Source organism: Balaenoptera ricei, chromosome X (assembly GCF_028023285.1).
Source record: "Balaenoptera ricei isolate mBalRic1 chromosome X, mBalRic1.hap2, whole genome shotgun sequence".
Taxonomy (NCBI): domain Eukaryota; kingdom Metazoa; phylum Chordata; class Mammalia; order Artiodactyla; family Balaenopteridae; genus Balaenoptera; species Balaenoptera ricei.
Window position 1 is genome coordinate 66949835 of NC_082660.1, and position 17663 is coordinate 66967497.

Consider the following 17663-nt stretch of genomic DNA (forward strand, 5'->3'; position numbering starts at 1 on the left):
TGTTCCATTATTTTCCTTCTCCCAGGAAAGGGCAGGGCCAAGACAAAACAGAATGACCCTTCTGTAATTTTCACCTTTAATCTAGAGGGGCTACACCCAAGATTCTGAAAGAAGCTGGGTGATGTGCTCCTCTGGCTTCTTCCAAGTAAGCAGTCTGATTCACATGCTAGAGATAGGTTTGTCACCCATGCTAGAAACCAACATCCATCCTGTACTACTAAGTGGGTTTTCAGATTCTTAAATAAAAAGGCCACAGAAAATATTACATTATATTCACACAGAAAATATAAGTAAAGCCAAGCCAAATGAATCAGCTTTTTCTAAAACCTCAACTCCAAAAGCTCTTTCTTCACAGGAGTTAATATTTCACTTCATGTTGCCAAACAAAACAAAACAAACTTTCAGCAATGGCATCAGAGAGACTTGGTGTTGGGAAATACTTTCACTGAGGCTGAAGTTTGATCTGGTAGCCTCTATTCTCATGTTAACTTCCCCCTTCCATTCCAAGAAACTCATTTAAACATATATATTATCGCTACAAAGTAGAAACAGATTGTAAATCCAGGTTAGCAGTTTCTAACCTATGCCAGGAGTATTCAAACGCAGCAATTTCAGATTATATAGCAACTGCTTGGAAATTATTTGTATTATTTTAACATAACTGAACTAAGAGAATCCACATTAAACTTTGGGTGCTTGTTCCTGCAATAAGTAAATGTAACAACTGCTATTTATTAGCTGCCACATAATGGTGGAGTTGTGATGGGCTTCCCTAACCTTTAATCATAAGAGCCCTCAACCAGCTAAGTAAGGTTTTTTGCTATTGTTAATGGTTAGACTTCAAGCTTTGGTAGGGAGTGTATTCTTTTAACCTCAAAAGGGGAGGAGAAAGATGGTAGTTTTGTAAGCTTGGATAGACACTCTAAGCCACAGCTTTGACACGCAAGTAAAAGCATGATGCCTATTTAGTTCTAGGACAGTGTGAGCAGATAAGGTATGCATATCTACAGGTGAACTTTTAAAACATATCACCATTTGCATCCCACCTACTTTAATCACTCTCTCCCATATTGTTCTAGAACTGTACTGTTCAATATGGTAGCCACTAGCCACTTGTTGCTACTGAGCATTTGGTGTCCAAAATGAGACATAGTATACGTGTAAAATAGATTTTGAAGACTCAATATGAAAAAAAAAAAACCAATGTAAATATCTAATAATTTTTATATTGATCACGTTAAAAGATTTTTACTTTATTGGGTTAAATAAACATTAATTGCAACTCTTATCTTTATTCCTTTTGTAATGTAGCTGCTAGAGATTTTTAAATTACACGTGACTTGCATTATATTCCCACTGGACAGCACTATTCTAGAACATCTGGTACAGATAGGGGAAATTGTGAATTTTTTTAAAAGTAGGTACATCACAGTCAGCAACACTGTCCACTGAGAAATTCAGCAATATTTTCAGAGGCTTCGGGTCCCCATCCTGCCAAAAACAAGGGGAAGAGAAACCTCGGACCACCACAATGCCTAGTACATAGTGCAAGCACAATACGTATTTACCTCTTATTAGCTGAGGAAACAAACTCTAAATTCAGATGAGCCCTTGTTCACTCCGTTCCTCCTCACTGCTCCCGTCAAATATCATTTGCATGGGGATGGATAATTACGCTATGTGTATCTTCTAAGGTTTTTGTAATACTTTACATGTCTCCCCACTGAAACGCCTGCTCCTTGTGAGTAGGGGTTCTATTTCTCCCTGTGTTTAAATGTTGAATGAGGCGTGATAATCTTTTTAAAGCACTCACCTAGGCAGCCATTTACTTTTCCTAAATCTATTACTTGAACTGCCTTGTTTGCGATTGCTTTCAGAACACACAGTTATTTTTCTGAATATGCTTAAGGGTGGCAATCTCCATCCACTGAGAAAAGGATAATTCTTTGAAACAGTCAAGACTCATCTCAAGGATGACCACATGAACAAACTGAAGAGGGCTGCTTCTCTCAGTTGCTCACAAGTTCCAGGTATCTTCTGAGCAAGCATGACATTCTTGGAATGCCTATGGTTGCCCAAGGCAACTTTAAAGGGCATTAACTTGGATGCCAATAAAACTGGCTGGCATTCTAAGAAAAAAAGCTACAACTTTTTTCTAGTCATTTCATATTTCAAATCAAGTCATAACTGGGGCCAAGAGCACATTTAATGAGGCTGAGATGACCATTAACATTAAAGATTTCTACAACACATTCCAGCCTCCTTCCAAATTTTTGGAAGTGAAACACCTTGATACACGTAACGCTAAGGTGTATTTAGTAATGCCCAAAGTGACTTACAGAATTTACAATATATGATCTTTCATCCTTCTCAGACTTGCCCTTTGAGTTTTCCTTGGCAAACTACCCAAAACCAATGTTTATTCTAAGAAATCATACCTCATAAGTAATTAATTACTCTAGGACTTGAGATAAATATTTAAAAAAACAAATTAGGGCCCATATTATGGCAGCAGGATTAAGAGCACAATGAAAATAAGCTCTGGAATCAGAGATCAGACTTGGAAATACTCTGCCACTCATTACGTGACCTTGGGCAAATTACCAAATGCCAGTATCTCAGTCACAACATTTATAAAACAGGGTGGTAATAATAAACCTCAGAATAACTGAGGATTAACTTATAATACTTAATAAAACACCTGACAGCAACCAGAAAAAAATTAGCTGTTTTTAATATAGCCATTAGTAATCCATTTGCAAGGTCTTAAATTTAAATATTGCCTGAATTCAAAGAAACTGGACCCTAGCTTTCATTTCCTGTTTTTTAAACGACCATTAAGAGTATAGCTATAATCCACTCTGATTTACCAAATTGTTCTAGGTAATGGTCCTTTTCTAAATTTCCCTCAACATGATGCCTGTGTATTGGCTTACTTTGTTGTCTAGAATGTGAACTATTCAGTGGTGTTGGTGTTCTTGAGTTTCAAAGAATAGAATCATGAACGACACTAAAAGTAAAACCCTGGGAAGGTCATGGGGAAAAGAAGAGCTGACCACACCAAAAATCCCGAGGAACTGTGTTCCTATGCCAATGATAGGGCTCTGTAGGCACTAGAGGAAATGAAATGGTAATAAAATTCACCATCAGCTAAATGAATACCAGTACCAAGGGGAAGTCACATCCAGGTATCAGAATGTGATGACCTACTTAGAAACAAAGACTCTTAGTGGTTTAGGCAACACGTTTAAGAGACTGGAAGTAGGGATGGAAGACAAAAGCTGTGTGAGCACACATGCACACCTAGACAAGTTTTTGTATTTACAGAGATCAAGCAAGGGAGTGGGCAGGGCAATGGGGAGAATACAAGAAACAGCAAAGATGCACCTACTTAAAATGTCGTTTACATAAATCTTTCCCGGATTCTTATATAGGAATAGAGTTTAATCTTTTATTTTACCACTGACAGATTAAGCCATTAAATTACATGATACGGAAGTTATATTCCATAAACCAGTACCTGCCCACACTGAGGGGAATCAAAATCAAGGTTGCACTGTAATTCTACTTGATTCTAAAAACCACATCTGACATTGGTGTGAGCAACAGAACCTTTAACAGATTCCCCTTTTAAAAGAAAAACCCAAGGAGAGATGATCAAGCACAAATGATCACTTCATGCATTTTATTGATAGTCTATATTTTAAATCTGCAGTATGACATCTTACATAGGGAAAAAGCTTCTTCCTAAAAGATAACTATTAATAATCAAACCAGCTTTAGTATGACTGACCCTTCAAGGTCTTGTTTTGCATTAAACAAGTTAACTTTTAGCAGATGTAAAGCACTGTACAAAAAAAAAAAAAAAAAAAAAAGGAAACTGGGTACATTCTCAAAATTTAACACAGGGCTTCCCAACCAGGAGTCTGCTGGATAGATATTGGAGAAGGGTGTTGTGTTCAGGTTTAAATTGAAAGAAAATGAGAAACCAGATAAAGCAAACCAACCAAATTCACTTCACTTTGTGCTCCTTTCTGCTTTTTTGAAAGTCTCTCCCAGAGGTCAGGAAGCCCTGGTATAACAATCACTTTAGTCTTTACAGAACATACATTTATGTGCTTCATGTTCAAAGACATAAAGGCAGCCTTTGTTACTGTTCCCCCTCCAAATCCCCTCAGGTTCTTATAGGCTTCAGAAAGCTTTCCAAAATCGCTGCCCAGTTCTTTATCTGAATCTAAGTAAACATCTATACCAAAGCAGCTCTTCCTGGGAGAAGATAAAACAGGCACAGATACATAACCAGGCCAATTGCGTACCTACTCAACTTGATACCTGATCACATGGCCCTACATCTTTAAAAGCAGCACCAGGGACAAATGGAGCCATCAAGAGGTAAAATCCAAACATTGGACAGTTAAAAAACACAAATCACTCAGTTAAAAGAACGTTAGCAAAGGGGCACTCAAAAGAGTTAAGGCTGGACAGCTGGTTCAGCCATACCTTGGTATTAGGATAAATCTGCAAGATGAGGAACTGATAGAGGAACCCTGAAATAACTAGGCACAGTGGTATGATGGGGTTCACTTTCACTGCATGTCTTTAAGATATCACTCAATCTAAGTAACTATAAAGCAGCTTGGGGGTCTTTAGTAAACAAATCCTAATCAAAAATAAGTATCTCTGAGTGCTGAAGGGTGTGCCTATTTTCTTCAAATTTGAATTAAAATACCTATGTAGACATGAAAATAATTGTAAAACTGATACAAACTTGTTATTCCTTGAGAGTCCAACAGCTCAGTAACAGCTCAATTCTATACTGTATTTTAGATACAAAATGGAGTTACTTAAATCAAGTGAGATTGCTTACTTGTTGGGAATATTAGTATTTTAGAAATGTTCCAGTTAAGAACTCATTTCAGAATGCTAAAAATTGTAAAGGGCAGGTACGTAACTCACAGCTATTTCTTAGTTGCTTATTAAAAATCTGATTTAAAAATAACTGAAATACTAGTTACTTGGACCTTGCACTTTAATTTTCCAAATGAAGCATGTTATAAGTTGACTTACATTTTCAAATGTTTTTTCAAAAGCGCACAATTTACTCGTTAACTCAATGAATTACAACACTGTTACTGAGTATTACACATACTGAAGAATTATACTAAGGGGAAAAAAACGCCTGACACTTTAACATGTGCCTTACCAGTCTCTTGCATTACTAAGGTACAGAATACTTTAGAAAGTAGCAATCAGCATAGTCTTATAAGACAATAAAAGTGCCCTGCAAACGTGGCTTCTATGTATTTAATATTGGTAATACATTTGACAGGGAAGCCAGTAAGGTAAAACTTAAAAACTCAAATAAGGCAGATTACAAGTATTTTTCGTTCACAAAACAACAAAGAAATGGGGTGGAGTAAAGGGAGGAATAAAAATATCCTCCATCTTTAAAAGTATCAACAACCACCACAAGGTGCCACTGTATTCTAGCAAGCTGTAAAAATGGCCATTCACCTCCTTATCACATGGGTATTTTGCGAACTGCCAAAAGTTATGGCTGATGCTTGACCCATTTTATGTCGTGGACATCTGGGAAGCAGGTGATTAAATACAAAGTATATTAAGTGATAACCCTTCATAAATATAATTTGAGACACGGACACTAGGAGAGAATACTTGGCACGGAATGAACATGTTTTCCCAGGGAAAAAAAATTACTTGAGGTAACACTTATAGATAATAGTTTCCTAATCTTAAAGTTTGGATGAACTCCAACAATCATGTTTTTAGAGATTTTATACATATATATATATACACACACATACATATATATATAAAATCCTGGTGCTAAACGTTTTTTGTCATTGTTAACTGTACAACTGATTACCTATACTCCAACACTAATGTGAACACTTTTCTCAATCCCCACCTCCATCAACACCACTGAGGTATAACTAATGTGTTCTTTTTAGAGCAAATATTCCAAATTAAGAATATGGCTCATCTTCTAGTGTTGCTACAGATAAAGTCTGCAAACTTTAAAGCTAACTTGTTCAATTTTGTTTTTAGTACTAATCTCAATCATGTCAACTGCTTGGAGTTAAACATAACACCTCAAATGTTTCAGACTAGTAAGTGAATTTTAAAAAATAATCTGAAATATTCAAGGAAATTCCATTTTTAGTACTTTTCCCTATGCCTTGAACAATGTAATCCCAACATTGATTTTCTTGTTCCTATTACTGCATGAAGTTCAAACTAGGTCCTCAAGACAGAACCTTCCTGTAATAAAGAAAAAGTGCAAAGATACAAAATGAAATGTAAAGTCTTTTGCAAGAAAATGCTTCCTCAAGAGAACAGGTATTTGGATGCTGGTGGGAAAAAAGATTTTTGTTCTCCAATGTACATCTGACACCTACAAATGACCTTGTCTTCAATGTCCATACTAGTAAGTACATATTGGTCATGGACCTTGCAAAAAAAAAAAAATCAAGTAGCAAATTCCACTAAAATATTTGCATCCATTCTACACAATCCAATGGAAATTAATGAGTGCTACTGAAAAAGGTTTCCACATGCACATGTCCAATATGTGCATCCTACTGAAGGCTAAAAACTTAAAATTCTATTTCCAGTGTTTATGAATAGCTTCAATATCTACATTCATAACCAGCATTCTGCATGAGTTACCTCTTTAATACTTCACAAATGAGTAAAATACATCTTGGGAGGTTAGGAAGGTACCTGTTAATAACTTTCTTTTATGCTTAGAATGTGATGCAGTTGTTTTTAAACTATTTAAAATGAACACCCCTATATAAGAATGGGACATTTTATACCAAGAGGAAACTGGGTTTGTTTTTAGCCAATCAGGAATACCCTGCAGATCTGAAAACCAAAGAATACACCCTTAGGAAAGGAGACATGGCTCACAAATATAAAGGAATCCTGACTTTTACATGGACAATTTTTTTTAAAAAGATAAAATGTATTACATAAGCGCCATAAACAGTGAAATCTGCTTATATTAAAAAAAAAATAAGTGAAGCTTTGTTTGGACATTATTTCCTTGCAAGAGCAGTACATATCCTTAGTAAACAACTACCATATTTACAATTTCCTTGATACTTAGGTAGGATTGAAAGCCAGAGGAAAATATGAAAGAATGAGCTTTGAAATAATCTTTACAGCTGAGTTGATAACAGTTAAGGTGGCCAGATAATTTCTAAAGCAGACTTCTTTATTTTGTAGAGTATCTGACTAGGCCTGGGTAATTAGCTCACTTTGTTAAAGGCCAAGGATGTGTTCAATCCCTCTTTGGGCCCATTAGCTTTTCCCAGAAAAACAAAGACAGTCCTCCACAGTCAGACTAATCCTAACCCCAACGAGCCTCAAGAGAAAGTTGGCAAGAGTACTGGGGTTCTTCACAAAGCTTACTAAGGAAACAACATAAAGTGCATATCCCATAGATTTGTGAGTCAGCATTCTCAACTTCAAATATGGGCAGCACATTTAAAATTTCAATTTCAAATAACCCAACACGACTCACTTTCCACAAAGAATAAAAATCCCTTAATTCTTCACCTTGTCTTTAAATGTGAGATGTTAGGTCTGTGTTAGAGAGATAGTAACAAAACATTAAACAAGTGGGCACCGGTACCTTGAATGACAAATCTCGAAAACAATGCAAATTTGAGACTTTCCTATTAGTACATACATCTGCACCAACTTCAATTCCTATGCTAAAAGTGGTTTATAGTCTCTTTCCTCCATCTTTTGCTTTTTGGGTTTTTCTTTTTTTTTTTTGAGGAGCAGTCTTGTAAAAAACATCAGTGTAACTTGTGCTAAGGGCTAGTGGTTTGTTTTCCTTAAACCAAAGCTCTGCCAAATTTGCGTCATCTGCTCAAGTAGAATACTGTGTCCAGGATCTCACCATATGAAACCAGTTCACTCACATCTGTATGACTACTGTCTTCATGAAAAGTTTAAGTTCTTCCAAGCAGTTTTCTTTACTCCTCCTGTCTTTCATTTCCTGCCTAAATCCAAGTTAAAATAAACAATTTCCACTGATCTTCAATGCAGTTCAATTCTGCACTCTGTCCTTTCCTTTGCATGTCACAGTAGCTGTTCACATACATTAAATATCATAGATATGTTCTGCTCTTACATCTACACACTTACAAAAGCAGCTTTGTACTTTGTTTGGTGTGTTTTTTACTATGTTGGCTCACAAAAAGCAGTTTTTTCATTTCTAAGCATGGTACTTTACAATTTTTAACGCATTAATACAACAGTGCATTGGAAAAGTACTGAGCCTCTACAAAATAGCTTTACATTTTTAAACAAATGAATGTGATTTTTTTTCACTTACACAAGCATAGGCTTTTTTTTTTTAATATTTCCACAAGATAAATATCTCAATTAAACTATAAGCTCACTCTACAGTGTGCCACAGTGATGGGCTTAGGAGACAGTTATACACTTAGAAGATCCTAACCTTAGTGTTATTTACACTGACATGTCCAATATCACCTTGTCTGAAAGGTGAACAAATGATATTCAGAATGTAGGTGAATTTGTGCCAACTAATAACTGGGAACAGTATAGCTTTAAGCAATCACTTAGGAAACATGTACTGTAACTTAGTCTAAACTGGGAATTTCCTTCGCCCCTCTTTCCTATGGCATAGGAAACTTTAAAGATCAACATGAAACAGATAAAAGCCATTGCTAAGGCAGATCTTTTAAGATAACAAAGGAGAAACTGACAACTATATATGATAAATCATCAGTAATAACAATTACTGATACTGAAATCAGATTTTTATGTCCTAAAACGTTGCTTTTTAAATATTTCCTTTTATTCTGGAACAGAAATTAGAGAAAGGACAATAATTCATTCAGAAAGCAATGACTCAATTCAGGTTGCTACTTTACATTTAAGCACCACTCAAAAAGTGGACATAAAGCAAGTGATTCCTGTTTGCCCATCACTATACCAGCTACATAGCTGAGAGTTCAGACCTTAATCACACAACGCTTTCTCTGTTGCCTGAAGCTAAGACTGCTCTGCGACATATAGGACAAGTAGAATTCTCAGATAACCAGCGATCGATGCAGTGGACATGGTACTCATGGGAACAAGGTAGTTTACGAAGTTTGTTGCCTTCTGTGTATTCTGTAATGCAAACACTACAGGTTTTTAATGCATCGTTTTCACCAAAACTTCTCATTGCCAAGTTGTCAATCTGTTCTTTGGTGAGTCCTCTAGGTTGGTCATCATCATCCTCATTTAAGAGGAAAAACTGAGCCAGACTAAGGAAGGGCAAAGAGCCACTTTCATCAAATGTTACTGGGGCCCTGTGTCGACCCTCTCGCCTGGCACCTGATGAGCCTGATGATGAGCTTCCTTCATTACTGCCTTCAAATACCTCTGAGCTAGTCTCTGAACTTTCACCACTGGAACTGGAACTAGGACTGGAACTGGAACTAGAACTGGAACTTGAACTGGAACTTGAACTGGAACTCGAACCAGAACTGCTACTACCACCAGAACCCCCTCTTCCATTCCGTGACTCTGACCTTTCCATATTTCGACTCGAGACTGAGCCACTAGGCTCTGAATCACTATCACTGTACATAAAGTAGCTTAACTCACCAAAACCTGTCATTATCTGCCTTAACATGGTCTGAATTGCAACAGATGTAGTCTCACTTAAACCAGTATTTAAGATTCTACGAATTGGAATTCTGATGGTACTGACATAGGTTCTCACACCTGCTCGCTCAGAACGTGAAAACGTACGCCTAAAACCTCCTCGTTCACTTTCGTAAGTGACGGTGTTATTTGGCGTCTGAGACCTTGACCGAGTTCTGCTAGCTATGCTATCTCTCTGCCGATATTCTCCAGGACGAACTCTTCTTACTTGAAGATCAAGGACTATGGTTGGAGGTCTCTGGCCTGATCCTGTAGATTCACCATTGCCAGTTGTATCTGAAGACCCTGCTCCTTGTGAGGCATTTCTGGTTCCAGAAGCTGCAAAGAGACCTCTACTTAGCAAGTCAGGTCCACTTATTTGCTGTCTCAATGTCACGTGGTGCCGGGTTCTAGAACTTCCCTCAGTCTCATTTACCAAAGGATGCTCAAAAGTCTGAGATGAGATACTATGATGAGACCTTCGTGGAATTTCACTCATTGGATGCAGAGGTGATCTACTTCTTTCAGCTCTTGCTCGGGTTCTCCGATGGTCTGGGCTCCTACTTCTTGCCCTTCTCTGACCTCTGGTAGGTGGGGCTTCTCCTGTTAATGATTCAGTTGAATTTCGTTCTGATCTGGGTGGCCTTGCAGATGTTGATTCAGATCGTGTATTTTCCACTTGCCTTTGGCTGTTGTTGTCCATACTTTCTCCACTAGAACGTCTTGCAGATAGCTCATTTTCATTCTCTGGATTTTGGCTCCCATTATTACGGTTAACATTGATCTCTAAACTGAATCTGAAATCACCACTGTTTGGATTAGTCCGGCTCACTGCTCTCCAAGATTGGTTTCCTCTTTGCCCACTTCTTGTCGTATTTCCAGTTTGTCTGACGGAGTTAAGCCAGTCTATTATAGAGTCACCATTAGACACATCATCTGAAGAGTCTCCACCTGTTTTTAAAAAAAGGGAGGGAAGAGAGGAAGAAAAAGGAACTATTAAAATTAGGAAATCATGTAAGAGTACTCAGAAACTTCATATTAGAAAAAAAGAACAAAGATTCTGAACAGATTTCACATTTACAGATTTTTGTAAACCATACTGCATTGATTTGCAGTAAAAGCAGGAAAGTTTCAATTCCATTTTAAAAGAGCAAGCTAATCGTAGAGAAATTTAGGGAATTTTTTTTTAAAAAAAGGGAATTGGGAAGAACTCTATTTTTAGCACTTCATCATATACAGAGCCTAACATACCACTGTGGACTGTCAGATGACAACATTTTTTCAGTCCACTGTCAACACTAATGTAATCAACCAAGGTAAACACCAGTTAAGGTACAGGGCTAATATTTTAGTTCAAATTACATTTTTTTGTCAAATTTTCATTAGTCTACATTTCTTTAGGCTCTTGACTTAAGTGCCTTTGATAATATGGGACATTTAAAAATACAAGACTGCTTTAGTCACTGCAAAAATATAAACAAGATTTACAGGTTTAAAAGTATTTGAATACTTCTTCATGTTACCAAGATTTTAAATTAACATGAAATTGGAGATCAGACCAAGTAAATAGTCTGAAGCTAGCACAGTACATATAATGGCACATTCGAGAACCTAACTGTTATCATGGCTTCTTATGTTAGTCAAATTCCCTATTTCACATTGAGGGAGAAACACCAGACCCGAGGTAAGAGCAAGATTTCTCAACAGTGGGACTATTTATATTTTGAGCCAGATAAGTCTTTGTTGTGGGGGCTGTGCTGTGCATTTTAGGATGTTTAGCAGCATCCCTGACCTCCACCCACTAGATACCAATAGCAAACCCCCAGTCATGACAACCAAAAATGTCTCCAGGCATTGCCAATGTCCCCTAGGGGGCAAAATTATACCCCACTGAGAACCATCAGATTAGAGAATGCAACATGTCTTTCTGCTGGTGAGGAACTCATGTTTATAAGGAAGGAATAATACAGTAGGTAGGGGGAAATTTCAATGGAGGTGGAAAATCAAGAAAAAAAAATCACATTTAAAATAGGCCATTCCTCACTATGTTCCAATTAACACAAAAAACCCAAAGGTAAAGCAGAAAAAAAAAAGTTAACATTCTCACCAAATATCAAGAAAATGCCAGTTGTTTTTATGAGCAGTTACTTAGCACCAAATTAATTTGTGCCATTGCTAGATTATCTTTGGCTGACGTTTATCATTAGGAAGCTCCTTATCCATTCCATCCTCCACCCCTCCCCCCACCCCCAAGCAAAATTTACCTCTATTTTCATCTGAGTTTTGTGGTGGTGGGCCCTCTTTAATTTGTTGTAGTCTTCTCAGCAACTCTTCCTCAGTACTTTCACCTAAAATAGTTTAAAATGTTTGCCAAATTATGAATAAAAAACAATGACTTATCCATCTGAGATGACAACCAGAGAGTGAGTAGGAAACCTGGGTAAAATTCAACTATTTGAGAGCATGATATTACAACTTATATTTATTCACATTTCTTTCCAGTTTACAAAATGCTTTTGCATACAGTATCTCATCGTTTAAAACTGCAACTCTGGGAGGCAGATATTATCTGCATTTTAAAACAATGAAACTCAGACTGAGTGAGAGACTGACGTGTTAATTAATATATGGCAGGGCGAGAATGTCAACTTTGGCATTCTGACTCAAATCTGGTACTGTTGCCTCAAAATGCACTCCCTCTTATAAGAGCCATGCTAACTAACACCTTACCTTTTAAAATTTAAGGAATCACTCAAAGGTTAATAGAATTAAAGAGAAACAAGGAGGAAGGGAGATAATGAATTTTAACTAGAATCAAATGGGACCTAATCAAGCAAAGGAGAATAACCAAGCACAAAGTTCTGAATAATTGACTATTTTACCCAAGGCTAGCTCTGGTTGATTATGACAGAGTAAGTCTGTCCTAAGAACTGAAGTTCCCATTAGCTCCTCAAGACTACTAATGTCTAGTAAGTTATATAAAGAGAAATAACAAAAAGATTGTTCAGGTCCACTCTCTTGAATTTAGCTCATTATAAATTCATAATATAATTCCTAACTAAAAAACCTGACATCGGATAATTCCAAATATGAGTGAACAAAATCATGTAATAAGTACAGCAGTTAATGTCACTCTACATCCCTTGTATTAAAATCATACTTCATAATGGCTAAAGAAACATTTTTTTAAAATACAGGTTTCCTTTTTTTTTTTTAAGACCAGCAATTTACATATATAAATCCTTAAACTACACATTGCATACCTGGGGTGCCTAGCAAATTGTTATCCCTCATAAGCCTATAATCTTCTTCACTGAGGTTATTTACAAATTGATAGAAAGCTTCTTCCCGATCCAATCGGTCCATCTGACTTCTGCGCTGTGCTGCAGACTGATCACCGCTTCCTTTATCGTTAGAATCTGAGCTTTCCATCTTGATGAACAAGTGGAAAATTATCTAAAAGGAGAAAGGAGATCAATCTTGAAAACAGAAGTCAGTATGTATTCTATAGAACAGTTTTAGTTATGCGAAAATCCAGAATGCAGGTCCAGACGTGGATTTTAAGACCTCATATGAATGAAATTTCATAACAGAAAAACTCCTGAAAAGCACTGTTATACTACGAAAAGACTAGGTCAGGGGTTGGCAAACTATGGCCCATGGGCCAAATTTAGCCCTGGTGCCTATTTTTTTCTCCTTGAGATCTAAGAATGATTTTTACACCTTTAAATGTTTTTTTAAGAGAATATTCTGTGATGTGTGAAAATTATATGAAATCCAAATTTCAGTGTTCAAGTTTTATTGGAATACAGCCATACACATTCACTTACATATTTTCTATGGCTGCTTCATGCTATAATGGCAGAGCTGAGTAGTTGTGACCAAGACTGTATGTGGCACTCTCACTACTTTGCACTGGCGATCTGTGCACTGTAAGTTGCAGCGATGCAATTATAACTTGACAGCATTTCAAGTGCCATGCTTCTCACCACACTGTGACATTTTTTAAATTACCAATGCACACTCATCATATTAAATGAAGAGAAAATGGACTTCAAATGCCTAAAGGTGCAGTGGAATATGGATTATTTTGTTATTATAGATGGCAAAGGTAATATTTATAATGCAACAGCGCTAAAACTGTGCTAAAATAAAATATACATTAATATTATCAGACTAAGCACTCATCACAATATTCCCAATTCACAGGAAAGCTACAGTCTGAAAAATTAAAAAATTTAAAACAAAGTATCTCATCACAAAATATTTCCTCACAAAAATAAAAAATGAGGCTTCAACCAAAGTAAGTTTCCAAGTGGCTCATTTGTTGGCTAAGCAAGCAAAGCCATTTGTCGATGATGTGTTAGTTAAACTGTGTTTGACTGCAGAAGCTAAAGAAACGTGTCCACAGAAAATAAACTTGTTTAAGATTATTAGCCTTTTGATGAGAACAGTTGCTCAGAAAGTTGAGGATACTGGGATATGTCAATAATCAAGTGAAAAACAAGGGAGCAAATGATTTCCAGTGGTTTTTCTTGGTTCTTGATGAGCTGACAAATATAACTGATACTATTCAGCTGTTTATTCAAGGAGTCAAGCATTGATTATTTGAGGAGTTTGAAGTAACTACAGAAGTGGCCTCTATGAAGAGTTTGCATGGAACAACTACAGGTGATAATATTTTCAAAGAAGCTGAGAAACACTAATTTAGCACAACATGAAGTGGAATCTGCTAAGATGTGTTACAACTGAAACAGTGGTTAAAAAAAAAGTGTAGACCTACTTGGACAAATTTACAATGCCTATGAAAATGTAAGGTGTTTAAAGTCTATGGTTATTCATTATATAGCAGTTATAGGTAGTTTGTAAAAAATATTTGTATCTATCATTATTGAACCAGTAACGTCAACGGTGAACTTCACTACAGTGGACTTAAACATAGTGAGTTCCATGAATTTTTGTCAGAAATAGAAGCTGAATATCCTGACTTGCTCTACCAGGTGCTCATTTTGATGGCTTAGCACTGGTAAAGTTTTACTGTGATTTGTTGTACCCAGGTCCAAGATTAGATTTGTTTCTGAATGAAAGGAACTACTCTCAGTTACTATTACCAAACAAGGAATGGCTTGGGAAATTAGCTTTTTCTGAAGACTTCATAATGTTTCTGAATGAACTCAACCTAAAATTACAGTGCTTAGATAATATGTAAATCTTATACTACAGTAAAGTCATTTCAACAATAACACTGGAATCACAATGTCAAGCTGCTTTATGCACTTCTTGTGCTATCAAAGAAATGAGAGCTCCATTCCTATAGAAATTGTAGCAGATATATTTTCTAAGCACAAACTACAATTCCAGAAGTGTTTTTTGGACCTCAATGCAAGTACAAAGGAAATTTCCTTGTTTCAAAATCCACTTAACTGTGTAACTGAGGAGCTTCCACCTAGCCTTCAACTGAAAGTGATGACTCTGCAGTCTAATGATATGCTTGCTAAAAAGTAAATATCTAGAGAAGAATCTAATGGAAAATTCGATAAACACCTTCTAAGGGGTGAATATACTTCATTAAAATTCTATGCTTGTGTACTGATTAGAGAGCAAGACCTACCTATATGTGTGAATAGACATTTTCAAAGATGAAATATGTAAAATCTCACTTCAAGTCAGAAAACACTAAATGAACATCTGCAAATGATTTTGAAAAGGAGTACGTTTAGAACCAGTTAAGCAAAATGTTACCCCTCCGCCAGCAAAAGAATACCATTCTTCTCATTAGTAGACCTATATTACAAAACACTGTACTCAATTATTATTACATTGTGAGTTTTATCAAGAAAAACTTTGTGGAAATTTGGTTTCTCTGTTTTTAAATAAATAACTATGTAATATGCTCAATTTTGATTAGCAAAGTGAAAAAAATTTACTATCTGGACTTCTACAGAAAGTTTGCCAACCCCCACTCTGGGATAGTACATGAAACTAGCCAACACTTTTTTTTTTTTTTAAACATCTTTATTGGAGTATAATTGTTATACAATGGTGTGTTAGTTTCTGCTGTATAACAAAGTGAATCAGCTATATGTATACATATATCCCCATATCCCCTCCCTCTTGCGTCTCCCTCCCACCCTCCCTATCACACCCCTCTAGGTGGTCACAAAGCACCGAGCTGATCTCCCTGTGCTATGTGGCTGCTTCCCACTTAAAAGAAAAAAACAATATATTTGATGAGCTCAGTAGTAGACTGGACATGGCTGAGGAAATGATCAGTGAGTATGAGGATATGTCAATAGAAATTTCTAAAACTGAAAACAAAATTAAAAAGAAAGAACATATAGCCAAAAACTAAACTAAGAGAAGAATCCAAACAAAAAATTTCATTCTCTAATTCTTTTCCTTCCAACCTCAGATTGACCTTATTGAAGTTCACATTGACAAAATAAAAGTTAATTCCATAAACATATGAAAATCTGATCTGTAGAAAAGAGGTAATCTATATTGGTACTAGGATTTAATCCCACACACAACACATGAAGTATCTGGATGTTTACAAGTCAATACTAGAGAAAAATAAAAACAAACCATCTTTCAGATATAAAAACAAAGAAGCCTCTCTACCTGTCTGATGAGTCTAAACAAATTTTAGGCTGTACATGGGCACACCTAGCTCTCCCCATTGTCTCTCTTAGATCATTATTTTTAGAACTACTCTATCATTGTTTAAACAAATAAGATAAATATGTCAAAGAAGGAGAGGGAGATGCAATATTTTTGCAGTTTCCTAACCTCATAACTAAGATTCCTTACTTTTGGTAAGAATAAACTATATAAATTTCTGAAAGATACTGTTTTCATAATAACTTGAAACTTTAAGAAGACTAGAAGTCAAGAGCTTAAATAAAACACTCATAAAAGTTATATGGGCCAGGCAATCAAAGAAACAAACAAAAGGAAGCCAAAATGTCCCATATGTACCTAAGTAACAACTTAGTATTGGTAATAGCACACAGCTAATTTTTAAAAATACAGAAAAGCACAAAGGAAAAAGTTCAGCCATAATTTCTCAAACCAAAGAAAACCACATTTGGCTAATATTAAGCAGTTAATATTCTGAACACTAACAACATGACAAAGTCCACTTGTGAAGGATCAATAAATAGTCCTGAAAATAATTTATAAAAAATACAACTCAGGAGCAGAAGCAAAAAGAACTACAGTCCTGCAGCCTGTGGAACAAAAAACACATTCACAGAAAGATAGACAAGATGAAAAGGCAGAGGGCTATGTACCAGATGAAGGAACAAGATAAAACCCCAGAAAAACAATTAAAAGAAGTGGACATACATAACCTTCCAGAAAAAGAATTCAGAATAATGACAGTGAAGATGATCCAGGACCTCAGAAAAAGAATGGAGGCAAAGAACGAGAAGATGCAAGAAATGCTTTAAAAAGACCCAGAAGAATTAAAGAACAAACACCTAGAAGAATTAAAGAACAAACAAACAGAGATGAACAATACAATAACTGAAATGAAAAATACACTAGAAGGAATCAATAGCAGAATAACTGAGGCAAAAGAATGGATAAGTGACCTGGAAGACACAATGGTGGAATTCACTGGTGCAGAACAGAATAAAGAAAAAAGAATGAAAAGAAATGAAGACAGCCTAACAGACCTCTGGGACAACATTAAACACAAGAACATTTGCATTATAGGGGTCCCAGAAGGAGAAGAGAGAGAGAAAGGACCTGAGAAAATATTTAAAGAGATTACAGTTGAAAACTTCCCTAACATGGGACAGGAAATAGCCACCCAAGTCCAGGAACCGCAAAGAGTCCCAGGCAGGATAAACACAAGGAGAAACATGCCGAGACACATAGTAATCAAACTGACAAAAATTAAAGGCAAAGAAAAATTATTGAAAGCAACAAAGGAAAAATGACAAAAAACATACAAGGGAACG

The 17663-nt window shown here is 36.2% G+C and overlaps 1 protein-coding gene across 1 annotated transcript in view; it reads right to left on the minus strand.

The window, feature by feature from the left end:
- Positions 1 to 3468: 3468 nt before the first annotated feature.
- The window catches only part of RLIM (ring finger protein, LIM domain interacting), a 32150-nt gene continuing 17955 nt past the window's right edge, over positions 3469 to 17663 (minus strand). Inside the window, exons 2-4 of the mRNA XM_059911013.1 lie at positions 12960 to 13152; positions 11961 to 12044; positions 3469 to 10647 (exon numbers count right to left, since the gene is read on the minus strand). Coding sequence (XP_059766996.1) covers positions 9029 to 10647; positions 11961 to 12044; positions 12960 to 13128 — 1872 coding nt within the window. The 5' untranslated portion in view covers positions 13129 to 13152 and the 3' untranslated portion in view covers positions 3469 to 9028. The remainder of the gene's footprint in view (positions 10648 to 11960; positions 12045 to 12959; positions 13153 to 17663) is intronic.